General features: G+C 65.0%; 7 protein-coding genes across 7 annotated transcripts; 3 read left to right on the top strand and 4 right to left on the bottom strand.

Moving 5' to 3' along the window:
* Window positions 1-1,612: 1,612 nt before the first annotated feature.
* On the top strand, window positions 1,613-9,695 carry EMIHUDRAFT_95793 (hypothetical protein; the record flags this gene model as incomplete). Its single annotated transcript, XM_005770321.1, has 12 exons — window positions 1,613-2,110; window positions 2,183-2,578; window positions 2,829-3,650; window positions 3,698-3,760; window positions 3,811-4,122; window positions 4,241-4,292; window positions 4,618-4,795; window positions 5,385-5,433; window positions 5,531-5,817; window positions 7,160-7,249; window positions 7,944-8,132; window positions 8,849-9,695. The coding sequence occupies 12 exons, from the start codon at window positions 1,613-1,615 to the stop codon at window positions 9,693-9,695; spliced, it is 3,783 nt and encodes a 1,260-aa protein (XP_005770378.1).
* A 3,141-nt stretch (window positions 9,696-12,836) lies between these two features.
* Window positions 12,837-13,925, bottom strand: CYPB1 (peptidyl-prolyl isomerase). The gene is made up of 4 exons (XM_005770320.1): window positions 13,757-13,925; window positions 13,535-13,680; window positions 13,254-13,415; window positions 12,837-13,097 (listed from the first exon to the last, which is right to left on the bottom strand). Exons 1-4 carry the CDS (start codon window positions 13,917-13,919, stop codon window positions 12,963-12,965), a joined length of 606 nt encoding a protein of 201 aa, XP_005770377.1. The 5' UTR covers window positions 13,920-13,925; the 3' UTR covers window positions 12,837-12,962.
* Window positions 13,926-15,098: 1,173 nt separating this feature from the next.
* EMIHUDRAFT_195927 (hypothetical protein) lies at window positions 15,099-15,755 on the top strand (the record flags this gene model as incomplete). The annotated part of the gene is made up of 2 exons (XM_005770319.1): window positions 15,099-15,265; window positions 15,431-15,755. 2 exons carry the CDS (start codon window positions 15,099-15,101, stop codon window positions 15,753-15,755), a joined length of 492 nt encoding a protein of 163 aa, XP_005770376.1.
* Window positions 15,756-18,201: 2,446 nt separating this feature from the next.
* Window positions 18,202-19,106, bottom strand: EMIHUDRAFT_349772 (hypothetical protein). The gene is made up of 2 exons (XM_005770318.1): window positions 18,344-19,106; window positions 18,202-18,277 (listed from the first exon to the last, which is right to left on the bottom strand). Exon 1 carries the CDS (start codon window positions 18,662-18,664, stop codon window positions 18,458-18,460), a length of 207 nt encoding a protein of 68 aa, XP_005770375.1. The 5' UTR covers window positions 18,665-19,106; the 3' UTR covers window positions 18,202-18,277; window positions 18,344-18,457.
* Window positions 19,107-19,225: 119 nt separating this feature from the next.
* Window positions 19,226-20,660, bottom strand: EMIHUDRAFT_195925 (hypothetical protein; the record flags this gene model as incomplete). Its single annotated transcript, XM_005770317.1, has 4 exons — window positions 19,226-19,544; window positions 19,730-19,812; window positions 20,046-20,220; window positions 20,377-20,660. 4 exons carry the CDS (start codon window positions 20,658-20,660, stop codon window positions 19,226-19,228), a joined length of 861 nt encoding a protein of 286 aa, XP_005770374.1.
* Window positions 20,661-21,890: 1,230 nt separating this feature from the next.
* Window positions 21,891-22,949, top strand: EMIHUDRAFT_195924 (hypothetical protein; the record flags this gene model as incomplete). Its single annotated transcript, XM_005770316.1, has 1 exon — window positions 21,891-22,949. The coding sequence occupies one exon, from the start codon at window positions 21,891-21,893 to the stop codon at window positions 22,947-22,949; it is 1,059 nt and encodes a 352-aa protein (XP_005770373.1).
* A 1,006-nt stretch (window positions 22,950-23,955) lies between these two features.
* EMIHUDRAFT_195923 (hypothetical protein) lies at window positions 23,956-24,611 on the bottom strand (the record flags this gene model as incomplete). Its single annotated transcript, XM_005770315.1, has 3 exons — window positions 23,956-23,997; window positions 24,087-24,273; window positions 24,583-24,611. 3 exons carry the CDS (start codon window positions 24,609-24,611, stop codon window positions 23,956-23,958), a joined length of 258 nt encoding a protein of 85 aa, XP_005770372.1.
* Between the last annotated feature and the right edge of the window lie 99 nt (window positions 24,612-24,710).

Raw genomic sequence — 24,710 nt, 5'->3', positions numbered from 1 at the left:
GACACGCCCATAGCTGGGGACACTACTAGGTCACGCATGGCATCAGAAGTTTTATCTCTGGGCCCCGAAAGGCATCTCTAGCAGCGTCGTTACGCATGCGCCCTCCCCTCCTGGGCGCATGCGCCTCACATCTCGCCGGAGCATAAGCTCTTGGTGTATGCGACGAGACGAGTTTTTCGCCATCGCCGCGAGCAGCAACGAAGCCGCCCGCCGCAACAGCCGGAGGCATCGCCGCAGCACCAGCCGCGCCGCGATCCCGCACCCGTCGACGAAGCCCTCCCCCCGCGGAAGACCGCGCGTAGCGACGCCTACACACACACACACACACACACACACACACACACACACACACACACACACACACACACACACACACACACACACACACACACACACACACACACACACACACACACACACACACACACACACACACACACACACACACACACAACGAAGGCGCTCTCTCAAAAAAGAGAAAAACCCGCAGAGCTCGCGAGACCACCATGCCAGAACCATGCTCGCCGCGGGTAGTCTCATTCATCCCCCCATTCCCAGGGCCTCCAGGGCTCGCACCTCAACCTCTCATAGACCAGCGCGCAGCGCCATGTGAGGTATTTTCTTCTCAATAACAGCTCTGCGAAAGCCTTTTATAGCCTTCTATTACCCTCTGTGCTGCACGAATGGTGAAGACTTGTGCTTTACGCGACTTGTGTTTATTACGCGCGGGGGCGGCGGGTGTGTGGCGAGTGTGCGGGATGTCTGTGGGCCCGAGAGCGATATGCCATGTCCGTTGCGTTGTTTCATACTGATTGATTGATGGGAAGGCGAAACACAGTCCGACCAACGACTGGGTCGAAGGCAGGTAGGTAGGTAGAAAGGTGAAGAACAGCCAGGCTCGGACTGGACACCAACGCGGTATGGGTGGACGCTGGACAGATGATGACGACACGCACGAACGACACACAGACACAAACAGGCTCACAAGACACACAGCCAGCTGGCTGCCACACACCCTGAGTCGGCTTACACATAACTCAAGGCCACATCCTCCCTGTCGCCCCCCCCAGCACTCCAAGGTGCCAAGAGAACAAACAAGGGCACAACGACACAACAGACGACAGGAAGCGACATGCGAGGCTAGAGCAGGCTTGCTCTACCTCCAGCAATCTCTCCGGCCGGCGAGGCACGGACGAGACCGTGTGTGGGGTCTAGTGAGGTGTCTATGGACGCCCTCCTCAGAGGCTAGCTGCCTGCGGCTAGCCCTAATCTCGCACTCACGGACAGTGACAATCAAATGGGTGAGTGTTTGCGAGCTGTGTGTGTGTACCGTGCGAGTACTTGTAGTATAGTAGGGTGAGAATTCTGAAAAACGCCGGAATTCGGACGAGTACTCTCGCCTGCACAAATTCGATAAGTGGGACAAGGCGATGACAATCCAATGTATGAGTGTATTCAAGCAGAGGCGCGTGTGCTAATTCTAGGCCGCACGTCGTGGCACTATGACGGAGGTAGACGTAGGTAGGTAGGTGTAGGTAGACGTGCTACGGAAGGCAAAGCTCAAAAAAAGAGAAAAACCGCGCGTGTCCCAGCCGGCGAGCCTGGCCGAGCCATGCGATGGCCACCTCGCTCGCCTCTGGCGCTCCTCTTCGTCTCTCTGGCTACGCCTCGGGCCGCGCTGGTCCCCGCAGTTCTCGCTGCGGCTGCGCCGGACTTTAGCCTAGCGACGTCTGTCAACGCAAAAACAATGACGCGGCTCACGCTCGGCGATTGCTTTGAGATTCGGCAGGTGCTGCTGCTGGCGGCGCAGCAGCCGAGCCCGGACGGGCACGAATACAAGACTTGGGACGAGATGATGGACGACGTCTCCATCAAGGAGCACCCCCGCTTTTCCCAGGACAAGCAGAATGCCGCGAGCTCTGAGGACCGGGCGGCGAGGAGATGGTTCGACGAGCACTTCAACCGGCAGCTCGAGCGGGCTATCGAGGCGGACATGCCGCGTTTTTACGCCGTCACCCACGACGCGCCCACGCCCTCCGGCCCGATGACGCTCCTCTCGCTCCGCGCCGCCTTTCTCTCCAGAGAGCACTCGGAGGAGTCGTTCCTCTGGGTGGGACCCGACCCGCAAAGACGGAGCGTCCTCGATTGGGCGGCGTCGCTTCACGGCTCCGGCTGTGAACAGGTGCCCGGCATGCGCGAGTGGGCCCGCGCGCATCATTGCATGCCCGCGCTCACCTCCATGTTCACGCGCTACCGCGACTCTGGCAAGTGGACCGGCAAGGCAAAGTACTCGGACGTGCAAAGAGCCAAGGGGATGGCCGACATCGGCGCGATCGTGCTGGAAGGGTGCGACTCGCTCATCTTCGTGCAGCCGCGCGTCGGGGCGGTCATCGATGAGGTCAAGGGGACAGCGCCGAACGGGAGGGTGCTGTACGGGCCCCGCCCGGGCGACAACACGAACCTGTTTGAGGTCTTTCACTCGCCTCGCGGCGACTCCGGCATCGGCCTCACAGCGCCGCTCGTGCCGGCGCTGGCGCGGGAGAGGCCAACGCCCGAGGAGGCCGACGTCCAATTCGAGGTCAACGCGCGCGCGCACGCACGCACACACACACACACACACACACACACACACACACACACACACACACGCTCCAACACACACGCTCCACACCGCTCACCCACGCGCACCGGGCCTTGTGCACTTTGAATGCCGTGGGGCTCCTGTCGTTAGACGTGGAGGCGCGAGGGGTCGCCCGGGCCATTGCCCCACCACCTCGTAGTGTGGTGGAGACGTCGTGTGTGTGTACGTCTACCTCACCTTACCTTAGGTCAACGGAGACGGGACGTGGCGACGCACGCAGGCCATCCACGAAAAGGGCGCATGGAAAGCCTTCAACGAGAAGGTGCAGAGGGGCGGGGAGAGGGGCGAGGCGGGCGGTCAGGCGGGCGGCCTCGGGCTCAGGGAGTACATGCACACTCGGGCCGACGCCATGAGCTCGCAGCGCGTCGAGATCGGCAGGGCTGTGGGCCATAGTGGAGGCGCCAACCCGGACCCGCATCCAGCCCCCGCCGAGCAGCCGTGGCTGCCGCCGCTGCCGCTGCCACCCCGCCCGCCGGGCTCGCCGGCGGCGCGGGCGCCGCCGCCGCCAAGAGCGCCGCCGCCGCTGAGCACGCCGGGAGGAAAGCGGCCGCCTAGGCTGAAGGCGGGGCCTGGCGAGCCCGCTCCGAGGCAAACAGAAAGCGCGGCCGCGTCTGGCATCGAGAGGCCGGAGAAGGAGGGCGGGGGCGGCGCGGCGCCGCCAAGGCTGACCGGCGCGGACCGGCGGGAGAGGGTCCTCTTCTACGTCGGCAGCGAGGCGGAGGGCGCGGCGTGGGACCCGCTCGACGCAGGCGCGCTCTTTGACGAGCGGACGCAGGCTGCGGAGTCGGCGCGCGCGGTGGCGGCGCTCGGGTACGCGGTGGTCGTTGCTGGGCCGATGGTTGCGTCGGCGGAGGGGACGGCGGCGGACGGGGTTCAGTACGTACACGCGGAGTGGCTCGTCCTCACCTCTCCGCCGCGCAGGCCCGGCACGCCCGCCTCGCCCGGCAGGGTCCCGCCGTGGGTGGACGGCATCGCGCCCGGCGAGGCGCTCTTCGACCACGTGGCGATTGTGCGGCTGCGTGAACGGCGTCTCTTCACACCTGAAGCTGTGAGCAGGCGCTCTTCGACCACGCGGTGATTGTGCGGCTGCGTGAACGGCGTCTCTTCACACCCGAAGCTGTGAGCAGGCGCTCTTCGACCACGTGGTGATTGTGCGGCTGCTCGGGCAGTTTGCAGCGCGCCTCCCCCTCCTCGCCCGCGTGGGCGTCTACCTCTGGGTCGCCGAGAGGGAGGCCGAGTCGCTCGGCCTGCCCGCGCCGCCCGCCAGCGCCGACGACGCGCCCTCTGCCGGCGAGGGCGACCAGGGGAGAGCGACGCCGGCGCCCGAGGCACGGCTGTCGATGCCTCTGCTCGCGAACCTGGCGGGGAGGCTCGCGCGGCTGGTCGTGCCGTCGACCGCGCACAAGCGAGTGCTCGAGGCGAGGCTGAGGCCGCTGTCGCTGCCGCCGACGCGCGGCCCGCCGCGCTCTCGCGTGGCCGTGGTGCGGCCTAATTAATGATGAGTTATTATTAATTAATTGATGATAGGCCCGCCGCGCTCTCGCGTGGCCGTGGTGCGGCCTAATTAATGATGAGTTATTATTAATTAATTGATTATAGGCCCGCCGCGCTCTCGCGTGGCCGTGGTGCGGCCTCTGGCCGACGGCGCGCGGTGGGGCGGGGTGCGGAGCGAGCTCGGCGACGGGGGCTCCCCTCGCCACGTGCGCAACTCCTTCCTCGCGTGCGTTCGACACCTCGACCACCCGGGCCTCGTCGCCTTCCTCGACGCGCTCCCGGCCCTGCGCGAGGCCTCGCACTCCTCTCGTGCTCAAGAGGAGCGCGTGAGCTGCTCACTCCCTTCGCTCACGCCCGTAGTCGCTTCCGGGCGCCTCGATCACCGCGGGCACCCTCCCGTTCGACGGAGGCGATGCCTACCGCACCAGCCACGGGACCGAACCCGCACACGGCTCGAGACTCTGGAGACCGGCTGGTGCTAGGCTTCACGACGGCGGGCGGCAAGTGGGGCCTCACACTGTCAAAGCCGGAGGCGGTCGTCTTTACGCGGCTCGAGGAGGCGCCGTGGGGCCGCTACGCCGGGCTGCTGCACCGGCGCTCCCTGACGGAGGAGCCGCTGCGCGCGCGCGGCGTGAACGGCGTCTCTTCACACCTGAAGCTGTGAACAGGCGCTCCCTGATGGAGGAGCTGCTGCGCGCGGACTTTGTGCTTCTGCTGCTGCCCGCGCCGTCCGCCGGCGCCGACTCTCGCCCTCCGCCGCCGCAGCTCCTGCTGGAGGCGATGCTAGCGGAGACGGCGATCGTCAGCCCCGCGCTGGGCGATGCGGCGCCCCTCTCGCAGATCCTCGGCCAAAAGGAGGCCGCCCCGCGCGCGCTCTTCCTTGTGGGCGGCGTGGCGGGCGAGCTCCTCGGCGGCGGACCGCACCGCCCCGGCGTGCCGTTCTTGTTGAGCCGCCCAGCGCTGTCTTCTCTGTAGGCCAGCTGCTCGGCGAGGGCACCGCCCCGCTGGCAAAGCTGTGCTCCGACCGCAGCGCGCGCGACGCCGCCGTGCGCGCGGCGCGGCGGTTCGCGGAGGCGCAGCACTCGCCCTCCGCCACGGGGCGGGCGTGGGAGGCGGTCTTCGAGGACACGCCCCCTAGAAGTGTACGACGGACGCCTCTCTCACAGCACAGCTGTCACCGACACAGAGAAGCGCAGTACGCACACGCACCCCCCGAGACCGCACCCTTGTCTCCCACCTGGCGCTCGAGGCGTCACGTGCTCCGCTGTACTCGGCTGTACTCGGCCGTCCTCAGCCGGGTGCAGCTGTGGTCCCTGTCCCTCGCACCACGCGCTGCTCTGAAGACTCTGCACAGTCTTCCCGCCACTGACGTTGGCGTGCTCCTTCATGGCGTAGGACCAATACGCCGCGCTGCACGACGGATCGCCCGGCAAGCCGCCGCTGCCCGTGCGCGCCACGAAGCTGCCTCCGCCGTCGCCGCCGCCGGCGCGCGGCACAGAAAGCTGTTACTCGTTCGGCGACTTTCGGCGACAGCACCAGCTGTACGCGGGGCTGCTGGTGCTCGGCGGCTGGCTGGCGGGCTCGGTCTGGATCCTCCTCGCCACGTGGCGGCAGAAGGGGACGGCCGCACCGCCGCACCGCGAGCGCGAGCACGGCTCCAGCTCGCGCAAGCACAAGGCGGCGTGACGTTTGTCTGTGCGTTGTTCTTCGTCGTGTTGTGGGTTGTGTCCACGTGTCATGCTCATGGCGCGCGCGCTCCGGCCTCCGCGCTCCGGGGGAGCCCCTCTAAAGGGTGTGGATGCTGGGTTGACGGAAATCGGGGGACGCGACCCACCTCGCCACAGACCCACAGACGGTCCCGCGCCTCGCCGTCGAGCGTCGTTAAGACGGCTACACGACCGCGGCTCATGTGCGTGTAGCCGGGAGTGAATACTCCAACGCGCTCGTCGGTGACGGTGGATTTTCGCCGCGCTCGGCGAACCTCGACAGCGCTTTCGGTGGCATGCAGCTCTTTGCGACAGAAGCCTGGAGAGCAGCTCCTCTGCTGCTCACACGCTCTGCACAGTTGGCACAGCCTACTGTGCGGCTGCCACAGCTGTGACAGCGATGGGCTCGCCCTCACTGGCCCTCAGTCACTTGTCGTGCGGCTTGTGTGAGCGACACTGCTCGGCGATTGCCGGCACACTGTGAGACCATGGGTGTGAGGTCAAACCACGCTACCAGCGCTTGGTCACATCGGCCCCGAGGTCAGATCCTTCTACTCTGTTAGTGACAAGACTTGACTACTGGCTGGAGCCGAGCAGGAGGTCCCGGCGCACAACCCGGTCCTGGCTGGTCAACTCACGGTCCACACCCCGTAGTGCCGGGTTAGCGTCGGGTTATGGTAACCCGTTCTGACCCGAGCTGACCCGTGCCGGTTAGTGCGGCTTAACCCGGTGGAACCCGCGCTAACCCGCGCTACCTAAAGACTCACAAACATCCACCTGCGCTCCGTCGATGCGCTCCGCTGCCTTTGACCATAACGTTCGAGCGGCGGTTAGGCCAGCTGCGCTTCGACTGCAAGTGACGCACACGCAATGCCATCTCTCGCGCGCCTTGGCCGTGGGGCTCAGCAGTGGGTGCGGACGACGACGTCCACGGCGTCGGCAGCGCGCCTCGACCGCACCGCCCCTTCGGCCGCCTATTTGGACTTTCCGTGCGTGCGCGACACGCCCGACTATAAGCTGAGCGCCGTCGCATTGGAGCCACCAGCAGGCCTCATGGCAATGCTGCTGCTCGAAGACACGGAGCACCTGCCCTTCCCCCTGTTGGATGCCTGCATGTGCTAGAGCGAGCGAGGCTGGCTGAGGCAGTGAGCGCGCTCGCGCCCGGTCAAGTGTCAGTGCAAGTGCAGTGCCACGGTGCAGTGCGAATGCGGGTGCGCGCGAGGCGGCGGAGGATATGGCTTTCGCCGCGGAACGGCGTCGCCGGCCGGGGAGCCGTCGGAGAGCCCCGCGACGATCGCGCCTCCCGCATTCAGTGCAGCTGTGGTGAGTGCGTCGATGCCAAGGTGCGTGCCCTGGTGGGTGCCCTGGCCTCGGTGCGCGACACGCGCGCCGAGGGCTTCGGAGGCGGGTGCGCGGTTGGTGCGGTGCGCAGTGAATAGCGGTGTGGGTTTGCAATGGGACCGGGAGGGGTTTTCGCGTGGGCGGAGAGCCCCGGTGTGTGTGCCCATCTCCCTGGGCGCCACGGTGCTACTGCTAGCGCGGGTGCTGTCTCCCCTCTCGAGTCTCGTTCAATGAAAACATCGCAACACAAACACGGTCTTTGCGGCCGCGGCGGGCGGAAGTGGTTGGAATGTCACGGTGGCAACAGATCCGAAGATCCGGCAGAGCTCACATGCATGTCCTCCCCAATGACCAGCGGCCCGAGTTCGCCAAACATTCCGGAGAGGCTCGAGCAGCCAGATGACAGCAGCAATGACAGCAGCAATGACAGCAGCAATGACAGCAGCAATGACAGCACAGCAGCAGCAACGACAGCGATGACAGCAGCAATGACAGCAGGAATGACAGCTGCGCAATTACAGCAGCAGTGACAGTTGGACCGTCGGGGATGGTTACGACAGCAGCAACGACAGCAGCAACGACAGCAGCAACGACAGCTGGTGACAGCTGGTGACAGCTGGTGACAGCTGGTGACAGCTGGTGACAGGTAGGTGTCACTGTCGCTGTCGTTTGCTGTATGACAGCTGGCAGCTGTCATGACAGCGGCTAACCGTCATGACAGCGGCTAACCGTCATGACGTGAACTCTCCATAGTCTCTTAGGTATGTCGTGATGGCGGTGCAGGGAGAGTTCCCGCGCGCGCGAGGGGCAGGCGTTCCCAAGGGGACGATCCTGTGCCTCGGCAGGGTGCTCGACGCGCACGATGAGCAGGACGACGCGGAGGGTGGGCGACGGGATTGGGAGGAGGACCCGCTCGGGTTCGACACCAACCCGGGGCTGCTCCGCGCCATGTGCATGGCGTTCGAGTGAACGCCGTGCAGGCAGCCCGTGCCTTTTGGTGTACCCCGTTTGTGCCGCGTCCTGTGCCCCCGAGTTCATTTTATAATATAAGGCAGGAAAACACCGCCTCCCACCGCGCGCCGCTGTAAAAGCGGGTCTGCCGGCTCGCGGCGGCGTCAGAGGACGCCGTCGTGACCCCGTGCGTACTACGAGGTAGCCTGGCGTTTCAGCCCATTCCGTGCGCGCAGCTGGGCGCAAAAAACGCGCCGCATGCCATGGACGCTGCCAACAATTTGCAAATCTTCGACGAGATCCGCCGTGCCTCACCCCAGAGCACGCTACAGCGCTGGCACAGCGCAGAGTGCCGTGCGCTCAGCGACCCTGGCGGCCGCACGGCGCCGCGAGGCCTCACGTTTGACCGCTTGCATGGAGTGTACAGACCTCCTCAAGCAGGCACAGAGGTCCCCATCGTTCGCCGCTGGACATGGGAGGACGACATCGCCCTGGGGCGGCTGAGGGTACAGGGATGCGGCGGCTTTGCGACTCGGGCGTGGTCCTGCGAGAGCGCAGGGTGCAAGGCAGCCAGTTGCAGCTGGGACCGGCAAGCACTGCTCGAGCCGAGGTTAGATAGAGCAGTGACACAACTCACGCTAGCCACACCCGCGCGCACAGTTTTGCAATCTGCCATTAGGGGGACCCATATCTGCCGGCGGCGGCTCTTGTGCAGCGCCCTCGGCCTGCCCGCAGCCATCGGCACTGTCCAGCGGCCTGCCAAAGGGTGGACACTCCGGTCGGACTTGCCGTCGCCGCACACGCTCTTCATCCTTGCCCTGGAGAAGAACGGGCTGTCGACGATTGACAACCTCTTCCAGTCCTTGTTGCGGATCCGCACTCGCAAACGAGCTCCGCACCCGCAGCTGAATATGAGCAGAGTCAGTATCGACATGTGGTCCGCGAGCGGCCGGCTGGATCCTTACTGCAGCAGATCATCGAACCTGCAGCTTCTCGATGCGATTGCCGCCAACTCTTTGCGCCCTATGCCCGCCGGCAGTCCTTGGTCGGAGCGGAGCGGGTGCGGATACGCGGCGACGTTTGCATTGGATGCAGCATCGATGGCGCACCTGGGCCAGCGAAGCTCAGACCTGCCGCAGCCGAGGCTCCATCCTGCCCGCCGGCCGGGTGGAGAGGGGGCCGGCTCCGCACGACCGCGAGTCGACCGCGAGCCCATACTGCATATCGCGACAGTGCGCGACCCGCTCGACCGCTTTGTATCGGCCTACAACGATCACGGCGTGGGTGGAAGCGGCATCGCACGCTGTCGCGTCACCCAAAAGCATATCGAAGCGGCTCTGCGAGAGGGGCGCAAACCTCCTCCTCCGTGTCCACCGCTGGCTCTCGAGCTGCGGAAGCACGCGCAGCGCCTGGCCGACGGGAGGTTCATCACACGGCTGACTCCACATCACGCAGGCATCCACTTCTTCTCCCAGTCGTACTTCCTATCGGCCACCGATCGCGACGGCGCACCGCTGGAGTGGGACATGCTCGTGCGGCTCGAGCGGCTCGAGCAGGAATAGAGCGTTGCCCAGAGGCGCCCGCACTGTCGCGTCAATGCGCGCTGACCTTGCCTCTCCTTCTGTAGGACTTGGGCCCCGCCATCCGCGCGGTCCTAAATCTCGATCGGGGCGGCTCTTCGTCCGGGTGGCGACCTCCCACCTTTGGCCATGCCAACTCGATAGCGACGAGGCATCGCGGCGCCTCAAGCGGTGCGCAGGACCACGGGGATAGGGAGCGGCTGATGGCCGGTCTCAGGAACGACTCAACGACTATGTGCCACATCTGCAATATCTACCTCCAAGACTTTGTGTGCCTCGGCTACGCGGTGCCGGCAGCATGCCTTCTCCCCAGCTGCCTACGGACTCTCGCACCACGCCTCGAGCGCGCGGGCCTCTCCACTCACATTCTTGGGCGGCCGCCGTAGCACGTAACAGAGTAGCAGCGAGGACGAGAGCTGGCCGAGCATCTTTGGTGGGGCGGGCGAAAGCGCGAAAACTGAAGAAAAGATTGCTGCGGAGCGCGGAAGCGGAAAGAATTTAAACAAAACAAGTCTCTCTCTCAGCGGAAAGAATTTAAACTAGGCCGGTCGCTCCCCCGTCTTTGGGCCCTGTTGAGTCGTTTCGGAAGTTGAAGTTGGCGCATCACAAAGAACCCAAATCCAACCCTGCCAACCGAGCAAGCCCATGGGGGACGCGAGGTCTTGCTCCACCTTCTCGGCGCTCGCGTCGCCCAACCTGAGAGCCTCATCCGCCATGCCGGGGCACATCTTGACCGGAGCCGGTCACATGTCCATCGTGCCCAAGACGGGGCACGGTCGACTCGACCGCGGCCGATGGCACCGGCCCAACGGCCGACCAAGATTTTACGCCTCCGAACGCCGGGCCGGTGAGGTGGCGGGTCGGGCGACACGGAAAATCGGTGGCTGACAACGACTTTTTGAGGCCATCGGTTTGAGGTCTGCAGACATTTTCTGGATGATCTCGCATTTCCCGAGGCGTAATCGCAGATCCAGACGGCCCAGCAGGTGGGCGCTGCAGGCGAGCCGCCTCACATCCTTCGCCCCCCCCGTCGCTCACGCTGCCTCTGAAGCACCGGACCACCCCCCCCGCGCCCAGGCGGCCTAGCTGCCGCGGGCTCCACCCACGCGGGCCACCATCAGCGCCGCCCGACGGCTCAGAACCTCTCTCTTTAGGTCCCACAAAAGGCGGCGAGCGAGCGGCGAGGCAGATGAATCGAGCTCTGGACGCATGCCGCGAGAGCTGTGAGGGTCGCAGCTCGGCCTCCATCTTGCCCGGTAGTGGCGCGTCGGCTTGCCGGCTCACGGGGGTCACTGCCCCTAGGTGCCGCCTCACCTCGCCTCTATGCACCCTTCACCCTCTAGCGCCTCACCCTGCCCGGTGCCGTGGTAGTGGCGGTGTCAGCCATGCTGGACCGGCGGCAGCGAGGCCGACGGGCGTGGCTGCGGCGACAACGGCGGCTTGGCCCGTGACGGCGACGGCGCTGACGGCAGAGCAGCTGCGGCCGGCACGGGCGGGTGCGGCCGAGCAGCGCGGCGCTCACAGCAGGCGGCCGGCGTGGCGGCGGCGACGGCGCCGCACGAGGAAGCGGTGGCGCAGCCGCGCATGACAGGTCCGGCGCGTGTCGAGCAGCGAGGTGGCGCGCCGCGCTGCCGACGCGCCCCCAGGCCGGAGGCGGCCGCCGCGTGCCGAGCCGCGGGCTGTTGGTGCTTACAGTCTGCGGCGGCGGCGCCGCCGCCGCGGAGCGAGGCAGCGGCGGCGGCGGCGGCGGCGGCGGCGGCGGCGGGGGATGCGGCGGCTGCACGTTGTGCCTCGAGGCGTCGCTCGCGGCGCTGGTGCGGCGCGTGGTTGGCTGACGAGGTTGCGCGCGCACGGCGCACGAGGGTGTAGTCACGTCCCTCGGCTCTCGCCACCGCTGTCGCCGCGCGCTCCGCGTTCGTTGTCGCCGGCGCTGCCCGCCTCGAGCCACTGCGGCCACTGCCGCGCGACGTTGCGCCGCGCCATGCTGGCCGTCGCTCTCTCGACGTTGTGGAGGAGGCTCTGTCCCACGTCGAGAGGAGGCGTTCCCGCGGTGATATTGACCCAGCTCTGTTGTCTCTAGGCTGCGTCGGCACGGGAGGCGCTGCGGGCGGGAAGGTGGAGCGGGCTGCGGAGCGGCAGATTAGTGGCAGTGGCGACGGGCGGGGCGGCAGCGAGCAGGGTGGCGAGTGAGACGTTGGAGAGGCGGGGCTGGGGAGGCTGGTGCCGGTGCCACTACAGGCGGTGCAGGTGCGGTGTGCTACTGTAGTGCTCGCTCACCGGAGCGAGCGCGGCGGTCGGACCGTCCTGGCAAGGGCCGCTGACCAGGACGGTCGCCAGGAGTCGGCTTGCACCGCGAGAGCGGCGAGGCGGGGGGAGAGGCTTGGTGAGGGTGTCCGCGGTGGTGCCGGTGTGTTAGTTAGGGGGAGAGGCGCGGGCCGGGGGAGCGGGAGGGGGTGGGGGGGTGGAAAATTTCGATACCCTAAGGTGCCCTGGTGATCCTGGGTTAGCATCGTCTCTTCTGAGCCCGCTCTTGATGGGTTGGAAGCGTTTTCATAGCGAATTCACGCCGATTTTGCCATACGGACGTCCCTGGCGCGCGCTCTTGAAGGCCTCATCCTGGGATGGTGCTCGCCAGCGTGAGTTCATACAGTGCTGCGAGCTGGCCTAAGGCCGGACCTTACGACGGTCCAGCGCTGGGCAGCGTGATGGCTCTTACTCGAGGCGCGACATGAGTGTACGAGGACCTCAACGTCTCGGTTTGGCGAACCAGCATGAGGAGCGGAGCCGCTGTAGCTCCTCCCTGCAGCTTGCGCGTCGCGGTTTGGCCGACGTCCCATCCACCGCGCATACTGCGGCGGCTCTCCAGCTCAAGAAGGCTGCGCTCGACCACCACATCGCCCGAGTCAGTGGTCCGGACGCCCCGCTGAGCCTCGCGCCGCAGTGCAGCCAGTTTGCGCGGCCGTGATGCGCGAATCGAACCGGTGCGATGTTGTTCGGCACTCTAGATGGCCTGAACATGCTTGCGTTCAAGTCTTGAGGTCTGCGCTTAAACTTGAAAATTTAATAAAATCGGGTCCGACCGGCCTACCCTGGGGCGCTGTGGGCGCCCCGCTGGCTGTGCGGTTCGTTCGATAAGACTTGAGAGATGTAGGAACACAAGCGGTGTGTGCGCCACGACGTGACGTGGCGCTGTGAGTTGTCCCGCGTCGCACAGAGGCACAGTCACGCTGGCGGTGCGCGCCACAGAGGCTAGAGCTCCTCGGCTGGCGCGTCGGCGGTCACCTCGAGCTCGCCGGAGTCGGCGATGAGAACCTCCTTGGACGTCTTGCCCGAGGGCGAGCCGACCCCCTCGACCTTCTTGACGATGTCCATACCCTCGAGCACCTGCGAGGGGCAGGGACCAGGAGAGGCCGGCTCACCTCTCGCAGCGCGACGCCCGGGCAGCGCTGCCACGCTGCCATGTGCCACAGGGACGGCGCCACGCTGCCATGTCCACAGGGACGGGCGCGTGCGCGTGTGCGCGTGTGCGCGTGTGTGCGCCTTGCCAAAGACGACGTGCTTGCCGTCCAGCCACGCCGTCTTGACGGTGCAGATGAAGAACTGGGAGCCGTTGGTGCCCGGGCCGGCGTTGGCCATCGAGAGGATGCCCGGGCCGGTGTGCTTCAGCTTGAAGTTCTCGTCGGCAAACTTCTCGCCGTAAATCTGAGCACGGGACAGACGCCGGTCCGCAGTGGGCCGGGCGGAGCGGGGGGGTGGCGAGAGCGTCCAGCGTGGTGGTAGAGCGGGCGGGTGGCGAGCGTCCGGCGTGGCCGCAGGCTCACCGACTCGCCGCCGGTGCCGTCGCCACGCGTGAAGTCGCCGCCCTGCAGCATGAAGTTGGGGATCACGCGGTGGAACTTGGACCCCTTGAAGGCGAGCGGCTTGCCGCTCTTGCCCATCCCCTTCTCGCCGGTCGCGAGGGCGCGGACTGACGGCAGGGCGGCGGGGCGGGCGGGGCGTCATAAGCGCCACCGCGGCGGCAGAGAGGCGGGCATCCGGCGCACAGTTCTCGACAGTCTTGGGCACCGTCTTGCCGTACAGGCCCATCACGATCCGCCCAGCCGGCTCACCACCGATTGTGATGTCAAAGTACACTTTGTGCGTCACCTTTGGTCCAGACGAGGAGCCGGCGCCAAGGGCGAGGAGCGTGGAGAGAGCAGCCCACATTATAGCCTGCGTGCAGGTAGGCGCAGGGTGGGGAGTGGAGTCCAGGCGAGGGACAGTCGTTGGCCGCTGGCAGCATGCCTGCTTCTGACTCAGCGCTCTGCAAAGAAATATCAAAGTTTGGAGGTTCAGTGAGCGAGAGGCGGACGCCCAAGGGTGGGCGACGGCTAGGGCATCACAACGCAACTCCTTAAAATCCCTTGTGGTGGCGGCGTGCCGTCCTCCCATCCCTCCCTTGGCTTGTCCGTTTTCTTTCTTTCTTTCCGGAATCGATTTCTTTTTCACAAAGGTGTTCCAGGCAGCAGGCCACAACTCTCTCCACACACGGCGTTGACTGCTCAAGGGACGCCCAAGGTATGTCACCGGCCCGATCGCCTCGCTCACGCGCTGCTGCCCGCACCCATCTTGCTGACAGCCTCCGCGTCGCTGTCAAGGTGGTCACGCTTGTGTGCGTCTCGTGTGCACTCTGACCAATCCGGTGCCGCTGCCCTATCTGCCGCACTACAGCACCTCGGCTGGACTCTGTTCACGTCCCGACTGCTCTCTCTTGTACTGCATCACCTCTTCTCATGCCTGCTGACTCAGCGCTGGGCAAAGAATTCTTAATTAAGATACAAGCCTCTCTCACAGCAACCAAGGTGGGGAGCGTCACAAATCGGTGATCGCGCGTCAGGGCGGGTCGCACAGCACACGCACACGCACACACACACACACACGCACACACACACACACACACACACACACACACACACACACACACACACACACATGCATGCACAGACACACAGCCCATTCCCCTTCCCCCGCAAGACATCAAGGACGAGGACACGACACAGGACGCACCTCTAGTGAGGCCCGCATAGTAATGTGGGTGACTCCTGCCGCCGCCCCTGCCACCCCTGTGTCAGTGTGCCTGTGGTAGGAGAGACTGCCAGGTGAGGTAGGGCGTTTTGGCGCGAGTCAGTGTCAACAGACTACCCCCTATCCGGGTGGTAGGAGCCGGAACCCTGATGTTTTGGGCCGCAGCGGAGTCAGCGGGGGGCGACCCGGCGTTGCCTGACAGTGACGATCGCTGGTTGTCCTCCCTCGACGTGGTGTGTTGCCTGGGCCCGGGTCTGCGTGGTCCCCCCATGTAACGTACGTCAACTCCGGTCGCGACGGAGGCCAACACGCGCATTCCACATGCAAGACGATCTGCGGAGCGGCGACCCCAGCAGGCTGGCCGGCAGCGGCGCTGTGGCCTCACGACACCCGCGCTGGCAGCGTGGCGCCGCTCGGCGCCTGCCTCCCAGTCTCTACCGGCGGCCAAAGGCGATGGCCATTGCGCGGCCGCCGGAGGGCGGCGTCCAGTCCGACGGCTCAGAGAGCACGGGCTCGAGCGGCTCGAGCGGCTCGAGCGAGGCGAGCGACTCGGAGGACGACCTTCGGGATGGCGACGGCCGCGCCTGCTGCTGCTGCTGCTGCTGCTGCCCTTCTCCAGAGGTGTTGCTCGCGCTCGGCTTCTCCGCAGCCAGCGTGGCGGGCTTCAGCGTCGCAGTCCACTACGGCCTGGTGCGCAAGCCCGACACTAGCGAGATGTTCTCTCTCGATGCGTGGAGGGAGTGGCCCACCAAGCTGCGCGTCGAGGCGGGCTTCAGGCAGTACGACCGCGACAAGGACGGCGTCTTCGGCCCGGCGGATGTCGCCGAGATTGCGCTCACGCTCAAGGGCGAGCGCCCCACGCCAAGGCAAGCCGCGGCGTGGGTGGCACGGGGCGACCTGGACGGCGACGGTGCTCTCAATTTCACTGAGTTCTGGTCCATGACGCGCAAGGAACGGGCGGCAAAGGGGGAGGGCTAGGGTGTGGGTCGACGGATAGGGTGTGACAGGTACGCGCACTGACGGTCGGCCGTCAGAAAACACGCCAGCGTGGATCGCGTCACACCAATTCTCGCTAGCCAACGCGGCCAAAGGATATAACCTCGAGAACCTCGAGAACCTACCCAGCGCGGGAAGAATTTAAAATACAAGCCTCTCTCACACAGCACACTGGCACGACACAACGGCGCGGACTGGCGCGGACTGGCACACGCACCGGCTCACCACCGGAGCCGCCTAAGCGACTCCGTTAAGAACGGCAATGCACTCCGCACCATGCACAATGCCGCTCCCCCCGCACGCTAGCTCGTTCAACGCCACAGCGGTGTGGAGGACGACCGACAAGCGCTGCATCTGCAGCCCGTGCCAGTTCTTGGTTGTCCATGTGACCTCGTCCAGGTGCTGAGCATGCGAAAGTTTGTTGCTCAGCTGGTTCGCCGCCTCCCTCAGGCGTCAGGGTGAGTGAGTGAGTATTCTTGATACGAAACCACGACGACACACACCAGTCGACTCGCATCGGTTGCCTCCATGAACGGCGGAGCTATTCTCGCGTCCACACTACACCTGGCTCCAACGTGAACACGCCCATAGTTTTTATTTCTTTCTTCCCATAGCTCGGGACACTACTAGGTCACGCATGTCGCACGCATGGCATCACAGAAGTTTTTATCTCTGGGCCCCGAAAGGCATCTCTAGCAGCGTCGTTACGCATGCGCCCTCCCCTCCTGGGCGCATGCGCCTCACATCTCGCGAGACACACACACCTCAGGGTGCTGCGAACCTCCTTTCCAAAGAGATCGCGGAAAAAACAATCAAGCTCTCCCTTGCTGGTTGCAATTCGGCACGGCCGGCCGCGTTTTTGGCCTCTCTCGCCTCTCCAAGGGCGGCACCGCGTAGCACTGACTCACACAGACAGGGAACATGCCGTCGTCCAACGACTCGACAGCTTTCTCCACCGAGCGCCTACTGACGCTCAGCGTGCCGCACCTCACGCTGCTACTCTCTTCGCTTCTGGCTGTGTGCATCGGGACCACATACTTGACATGCGTCGGTGAACACGAGTGCCAAGTGTTCCTTCCAATGATCTCTGACACGTGGGTCTACCCACCGGGTACGTATCTGTCGCGCCTCACGCTCTCCATGGTCGCGGCCGGTCTCGGCGTCGTCTACTCCGCCTTCTACTACGCCCGGGTCGGCGCAGGCTCTCCCGCGCGCCTCCAGGCCGCTCTTCTCTCGGTCACTCACTTCTCCTGCGTCACCATGGGCGTGGTCGGGGCGGTGTGTGAGGACTCGAAGGTGCCATCTTGCGATGTTGGTCCCTTTGCGGGCATCCACAACATCGCTGCGATCCTTACATTCGGCATCGGGACCATCTACGCAGTGCAAGCCGTGTGCAGTCTGCCCAGAAAAGCGCCGCGTGTCGGACTCAGCCTGCTCGCCGTCGCTTCGCTCGTCTCGAAGGCGCGCTGGCTGCCCGGCAATCTGGCTCTCACGATCGACCGAAACCCGGCCGTGCCTCTGCTGGAATGGTCCGACGCTGCGGCTCTGATCCTCTTCTTCCCCATGTACGCTGCGGTGTGATCTGCCTTGTGGAAGGATTGCGCACAGTGCCACGCGGTGAGAAGAGTGCGACCTTCATGTCCAGGCCTGCTGCCCCGACTTCTCGTTCGGCTACCTTCGCAGCCACGGCCCGCTCCCCTTCTGCCAGGGCCCGCTCCCCTCCCTCTCCGGCCCCGCCGCCTCCACTCCGTCGCCGCTCGCCTCTTGGAGCGAAAAGGGGCTTGTCCGCATTGTGCAGCGAATGGTAGCTGTGACGGTGGGTGCTGCGAACATCCTGCGGCAGCCGCAGCGCGCTTCGATCGCCACATAGCCGTCGGTTGACTAGGTGTCGACAACGTTTCTCCTGTCTTGGGCCGACGGGACCATCCACCCTCGCTCGGCCGCCCCGCGGTCTCTTCGACGCACACGCGCGCCGTACCGCGTCCCCACATCTCCCGTGGCGCCTCCATAGGCTTGGCCTACGCTCTGCGACATGTGGGTGACTTGCTCACACCCGCTGGCCTTCTCCGCATGCCTCCCCCAAGTCCTCCCCTTGGCCATGAGCGCAGGTGAGCCCACCCTCCAACATCATCTCCCGCTACATGGTCTGCCTGGGCGCCCTGCTCGCTGCCGCATCGCAGCTGTCTCATCTTCTCCTCTCCAACGTCGCTCGCGCCCGCACCTTGCGTGGCTTCGGCCTCTACCTCAACGCGCTGCTGCATGCCATCTCTCTCGCCGGCTTGCGCGCCTCGAGTCCCAGTCATGGAAGGCGCGACTCTCACCCACCGTCCGTGCCGCGTAGGCCTCTTCGGCCTTGCCGTCGTTGGCGCGCCCTGTGCTGCGGCGAACGAGCGCGGGGGTGGAGTCCCGCCTCCAGTCACGCAACGTCACGCTGTATAACCAGGCGCCTGCAACGTCGACGAGGACTTTAATCTCCACTCGTTCGCCGCGAGTGCCTTTTTTGGGTGGGACGCCGCCCGCAGCCCGACGCCTATTTCCCGCTTCCTCTCTCATCGTCCCGGCTGCGTTAGGCTCCACCTCGTCTACTTTGTCCTTGATGCGATCTGGTCGGCGTCGAGCGCCAAGGCGTCGACGAACGCTTTTGCCGCTGCCGCTTGTCTCGCTGCCGCTGCTTCGATTGGCTCTCACGCGCTGGCCCCGCATTTGGTAGTCCAGCTCTCTGCGAATGGCACAGCTGAGTCGTTCGGTGCGATTTGCGAGTGGTTCGCGCTACTTTGCTTCACAGTCTTGCTGTCGACTTCGACGGACGCTTTCGACGGCCTCGGCTCGATCCACCTCGCCCTGAGCGGCCCCGGCACACCCACGCCGCCGGCGCGCATCCAAGTGGACATCAAGCAGCAGGAAGCCCTCGCCTCTGCGCTCCTGCTGAATGAAGACGGCTCAGGACTCTTGGTCGATCGCTGTGTCGCCGCCAGTTGCTGAAGCGACCTCCTTCTCCGAGCATGATGTTCCCTTCTCCATCACATGCGCATGCATGTGCATGTGCATGTGCATGTGCATGTGCATGTGCATGTCCATGTCCATGTCCGCATGTGCATGTGCATAGACCTACAGACACATGCACTGTTGTGCAGCACAGCTCTCATAGGCGATTCCTCGACGTTGACGTGCCTCGATCGCCATGAGTACATGTAATACCGGCGCGCTGCTGCGGATCGGTGTTGTTTTGAGAGTGTGTGTTGTGAGAGAGAGAGAGTCGTGTAGTACGTCGACTATCGTCCAGCTCCAGGGGGTACCCGAGCGCCGAGGTATGTACGTCAGAGACAAGACGCTGAGCACAATAGACAACCACACACGGGGTACAGAGCATCTCAACTTCGTTAAAAGGCGAAGCACTTTAGAGGAGCAAGGCATCTGAGAGCACACAGTATCTGTGTACTATATGCTATGACCTATGTGCTGGTAAACGCCTCATCCGTGGACGTGGCGTCAACGGCGCTGGCAAGTCGCAAGTCAACCGGGCCAGTGATCTCTTGCGCATCGAAGCGCGAGAAGGCAAACGACGTGGCGTCTGCAGCGGCCACCTCGTACATGGCGGCCTCGCCCTCGATTGCACCCTCAGCCATAGCAGCGGTGGTGAAGTGGCCCTCAGCTGGGTACTCGTCGACGTTGCCCCAGCGGGAAGCTGTCGAGGAGAACGACTGGCCGACAAGGCCATGCGGGAGGGACCGCGAGGCCGCGTTGTCCTTCGCGTGAAATGAGACGTCCAATCTGTGTAGAGGGCCGGAAATGTGGCCGTACACATGATTGCCACGGACATGAAGGCTCCATCGGGGCAGAGAAAAATAAGCACTCGCCATGTCGACCTGCGTAAGTGCAGGGACGGGCGTCGGACGGGGTGGGGCTGGGAGGTCGCTGCGCAATGCGCAAGGGGCACACCTCAATGGACAGCTCACCGCATTTCCGACGGCCGCCCGGGCCCAGCTTGAAGCGGGGACTCGTCGAAGCGTTGCCGCACGATCCGTTGACAATCCTCCACCTGAGCAAGCCCAAAGGCCGTAATCGAGAGACTTGAGCGCGCCAGTGTGCAGAGGGACGGAGCAGGGGGAGGGGGCGTTCACCCCCAATTGCTCGGTCCCAGCTCAGACGCCCAAAACGAGGCGCGTGCCAGCTGGCGATCGGTCCCAACGCGCGCTACCACGTGCACCTTTGGGGTGGCAGTGCAATTGGGTGAGTAGGGCGCCAAGGAAGCGCGGGCTGCTGAGCACACACCTCGGTGATGAAGCTTCCGTGCACGGTCAGGGTGTGCCCGAGCTTCCTGTGCATTTCGAACACGGCGTCCTCCGTCTTGACGTTGACAGCAAGATTGGGTGCGGAGAAAAAGCTGTAGTAGCGGCCGTCCTCGCCGCGGAAGTCTGCGCGGCCGCCGTGCGCAAAGTGAAGATGCCTGCGACAAGGAGAGAGGGTAGGAGCTAGGTAGGAGCGGGACGAGATGGCTCCCAGTCTCACGGCAGCGGGCATCTAGGGCCATTACGGATCTTTGTCGACTCCGCCCGGACCGGCCGGAGGCGGCGGCAAGGGAGGGGGTTGGGACGGGGGCGACGGAGGCGCTGTCACGGTGGTCACGGCCACCCCCTGTCCCGCGGGTTCGGTCACGTCCGCCGTGAGCTTAATCGCAACCGAGCCATCCGGGATACCAGCAACGACGACAGTCTCAAGCAAGCGGCGACTAGTGACAATCTCAAGTATGATTTCCAACGACTCTATTTGGTACACGGTGTTATTGATCTCGATGAAGTCCCCTGCAGTCAAGTTGTTGGGAATGCAATTGACAAAGATGACATTGGCGTGAGGAGCTGCCGTTGGGATGTCGGCCGCAAGCTTCATTTCATCTCCGTCACAAAAATTGGGTGGCGAAAGCGGCGGTGGAGGCGGCAGGGTTGGCGGCAATGGAGGCGGGGAGGGTGAGGTGGAGGGAGGCGGCGGGGAGGGCGAGGCGGAGGGAGGCGGCGGGGAGGGCGAGGCGGAGGGAGGCGGCGGGGAGGGCGAGGTGGAGGGAGGTGCCGATGGCGGAAGAGGAGACACAGAGGCATCGGGTCCTGAGGGAGGTGGGGAGGGTGGGGGTGGCAACGGCGGTGCCTCTGTAGGCTGGGAAGGCGGCGGCGGTGAAGGCGGCGGTGGATGAGGAGGAGGAGGATAGGGCGGCTGCGGAGGCGGTGGCGAGGGAGGCGGTGGTGATGGTGAATCTCTGACGCCGGGATCGCGGGGTGGCGACGGCGGCGCAGAGGGAGATGGCGATGGCAGTGGTGATGATGGAGGAGGCGGGGAGGGTGAGGTGGAGGGAGGCGGCGGGGAGGGCGAGGCGGAGGGAGGCGGCGGGGAGGGCGAGGCGGAGGGTGGCGGCGGGGAGGGCGAGGTGGAGGGAGGCGGCGGGGAGGGCGAGGCGGAGGGTGGCGGCGGGGAGGGCGAGGTGGAGGGAGGTGCCGATGGCGGAAGAGGAGACACAGAGGCATCGGGTCCTGAGGGAGGTGGGGAGGGTGGGGGTGGCAACGGCGGTGCCTCTGTAGGCTGGGAAGGCGGCGGCGGTGAAGGCGGCGGTGGATGAGGAGGAGGAGGATAGGGGGGCTGCGGAGGGGGGGGGGAGGGCGGCGGCGGCGACGGCGGTGGTGGCGACGGCTCTGCAGCAACAGTCAGCGGAGCAACGACCAGGGCTAGGATGCCGGCGCGCATTGGGCGGGATGTTCCGACGGCGAGAGCCGGAGTTTAAAAGGGGAACGAAAGGTTTCCCGCCGGTTCGAAATTTGCTCAAGGTGTGAATCCCAGGGCCTCCAGGGCTCGCACCTCAACCGGCAATTCAATAAATGCGGGCACAACGTCTTCTTTCGCAAGTAAGGAAGATGCAAACTTGCAAAGAGAGTGCCCTGGCGCGAGCCAAAGAGAGAGGAAAGAGGAAGGGCTCGGGCCTGGGTTTGTTCCCGGGCCAAGTGGATTATTACAGAGGGTTTGAAGAAGTGTCACGCCAAGTTTGCTCTTCGTTGAGCCCGCTGCCGCGCTGCCCCCTACGCTATCGGCACGTTGAACATGCCAGCCACCTACTCGCCTCTCCGTCTCAAGAGCATGCCGCCGCTTCGGCTGTGGCCGGACGACCCACCGGCCGACGTCTACTTTGACTCCGTCTCGGCGAGCATCAACAATGTGGGGCCCCGCGACTATGCGCGTCGAAAGCGCCAGCTAAAGGACCCGCAGTTGACGCCCTTTCTCGTGCCGCAGCCGATGCGCGCCCGGCTCGGGCTGGGCCCAGACGTGGAGCTTCCACTGGTGCTAGTGTTCCCGGGTGGTGGCTACGTCAGCCTCACAGTCCAGGCCGAGGGCAGGCGAGCCTGCAACTGGCTCAACCTCGCCGGAGTCCACTGCGTTGTTGTCGAGTACCGCACGATGCGCCGCCACCCAGCGCCGCTGCTTGATGCACGGCGCGCTGTGCAGCTGGTACGGCTGCACGCGGCCGCGTGGCGCGTCGCGCCAAGGATCGGCGTGCTTGGCTTTAGCGCTGGCGGGCACGTCGCTGGGCATGTGAGCCTTGCGTGGGACGCCGCCGAGGGCGGGGAGGTCGACAAGCTGTTGAGCGCCAAGGGCGACCGCGCGGCGGCGTTCTCCGCGCGGCCCGACGCCGCAATCCTTGCCTACCCGCTGGTCAGTGCGCACAATGACACAGTCGATTGCGCGGTCGGACGCCACCCCTTCTGCAAGTGCTCCACCTATGCCTGCGTCGGCGAGGCTGCGCGCGGCCAGCCGAGACCGCTCCGCCACCATGGCTCCTTCGCGGTGCTGCTTGGACCCGATCTAGGCAAGTCGTTGCCGCGCACGGCCGAGGACGACGTCTCCCTCGATGATCTCGCGCTGCGCCGGCCGGCCTCGTCGCCGCCCCCGCCCTTCTTCTTGTGGCACACTGAGAGTGACGACATCGTGCCGTTCCAAAACACCGAGCGGCTGGCGGCTGCGCTCCGCTCGCGCGGGGGCGCGGTCGAGGCGCACATCTTCCGCGGCGCAGGGCTCAAGCACGGGCTTGGCCTTGCGATGAAGTTTACGGGGCGCGACATTGGCAACTGGACCGGGTTGTGCGAGGCGTGGGCTGGCGCCAACTGGCAGCCGCATGGCCGTGCTTGGTCAAGGGGCTAGATGGGACTGAGGTTCGCTACCATGGGGTGTGCGGGCTGTGTGAGGATAGCGGAATGTAGGAGCGTCAGAGCGACTTTCCCGCACGTGCACGGAGGGCCGTGGCGCAGGTAGATCGCAGGTAGAGAGGTAGGGCTGGACTTGGAGGGGAGAGGTAAAGGTAAACTCATCTGAAGCCGGAGTCGAGGTAAAGAAAAGGAGCGCTCCAGATGAGATCAGCAGGAGGATGTACAAAGAGATTAGGAGCAGCAGGGACCCGAGGGACCATGTGGAAGGGTCCGAGACTTACTCCGAGATACGGCTCTATCGGCTCTATTAGAGAGAGTTCTCCCCCGGCTAGTCACGACCAGCAACCCACAAAGAACCCTGCACAAAGAACGCACCGGGATTCCTTTTTACCATCTCCTAGTAGAGGTGTCCGTTTTATTTATTTATTTCCCCAGCGTCCCGGCCGGGTATAAGCCCGCGGGCGCGCGGGGGCCGCGGGGATCGGGGCGCCGCGCGGGCATGGCCGCTGGGGGCGGTGTCAGTAATGGCTATCCTAAAATGGGGCCGCTTAAAAGAAAGAAAACAGACAACCCAAGGGAGGGATGGGAGGACGGCACGCCGCCACCACGATACACAGGGATTTTTTACTGCGTATAGCGTAAGGAGAGGTGTGTGGTGCGCTAGCCGTCGCCCACCCTAGGGAGTCTGCCTCTTCCTATCTCTCTTCGCAGTCATGGGGCCGCTTCGAAACGCCGAAAAGGGGCCGGGACTTCTCTCAGAGAGAGGCGAAGGAGAGACGACTCAGAAGACACGGCTCTCTAAACAAGTAGACGGAAGCGTAACGCTACAACGCACGCGTGGCCAAGACGCGGCACATGACGGGTAACACAACAGGTACTCACCTTAAAATGTGGGGGGGGACGGGTGGACGGCTGGACGTGTCGCGTGTCTTCCACCCTCGGGCACATGCTTTGTCCCCATCCATCCCGCGGACTAGCGCGCTCTCCACCTGTTCGCGCCGTCAGTGGAGCCGTCTGCTGAGGGTTGCTGCTCCCCGCGACTCCTGCCGCTCTCGCCGCCGAATGTCTCGCCAACGCTACTGCTGCTGCCGCCGCCGCCACCACCGCCACCGCCGCTGCTGCCGACCTCGACGACGCCCTTCTCCCCGTCGCTGTCGCCCCGATCTCCGGTGGCGAGCCCAACGGCCGCCCTGAGCCGCTCCTCAACCGAGAAGACGGGACGCACGCCGCTGGCGACGCGGAGCACGTCGCAGAGCGGCTGCGTGCCCATCGTGTAGTGCACGCCATAGGCGAGCGAGTGCAGCGGCCGCTCCTTTGGTCTGCGCGTGCCGGCGGGCAGCGCCGCCGCGTCGAGGAGGCGCTCTGTCGCCGCCTGGGAGATATGGGGAGATATGGGGAGATATGGGGAGATATGGGGAGATATGGGGAGATATGGGGAGCATGGGGAGGCGCTCTGTCGCCGCCTGGGAGAGCGCGCGAGCAGCGAGCGAAACAGGGGGGCGGGTAGAGGTGTGCCTGCTGCTCCGACTCTCCGGCAGTGTCTCGGCAGTGTCTCGGCAGTGTCTCGGCAGTGTCTAGGAGGAGGTGTCTAGGAGGTGTCTCGGCAGTGTCTAGGGAGCGCCTCCCACGAGAGGGCGTACTGCTCCATCTTGGTCATCGCGGCGGGTGGAGTCGCGAGCGCCTCGCTGATGAGGGAGCCGAGCTGCGCCGGGTCGTCGTAGAGGATGGCGTTTGAGAACTGCTTGAAGAAGAGGTT

Source organism: Emiliania huxleyi (genome assembly GCF_000372725.1).
Source record: "Emiliania huxleyi CCMP1516 unplaced genomic scaffold EMIHUscaffold_4, whole genome shotgun sequence".
In the NCBI taxonomy this organism is placed as follows: domain Eukaryota; phylum Haptophyta; order Isochrysidales; family Noelaerhabdaceae; genus Emiliania; species Emiliania huxleyi.
This window is presented reverse-complemented; position numbering and strand designations above follow the sequence as displayed.

Coding starts and splice junctions, on each gene's coding strand:
- EMIHUDRAFT_349772 (XM_005770318.1), bottom strand. CDS start 18,664: ATGTCCACTTGGATGCGCGCCGGCGGCGTGGGTGTGCCGGGGCCGCTC.
- CYPB1 (XM_005770320.1), bottom strand. CDS start 13,919: ATGTGGGCTGCTCTCTCCACGCTCCTCGCCCTTGGCGCCGGCTCCTCG. Junction 13,681..13,756: donor GCCCAAGACTGTCGAGAACT/GTGCGCCGGATG, acceptor CCCTGCCGTCAG/TCCGCGCCCTCGCGACCGGC. Junction 13,098..13,253: donor AGCACGTCGTCTTTGGCAAG/GCGCACACACGC, acceptor TGCCCCTCGCAG/GTGCTCGAGGGTATGGACAT.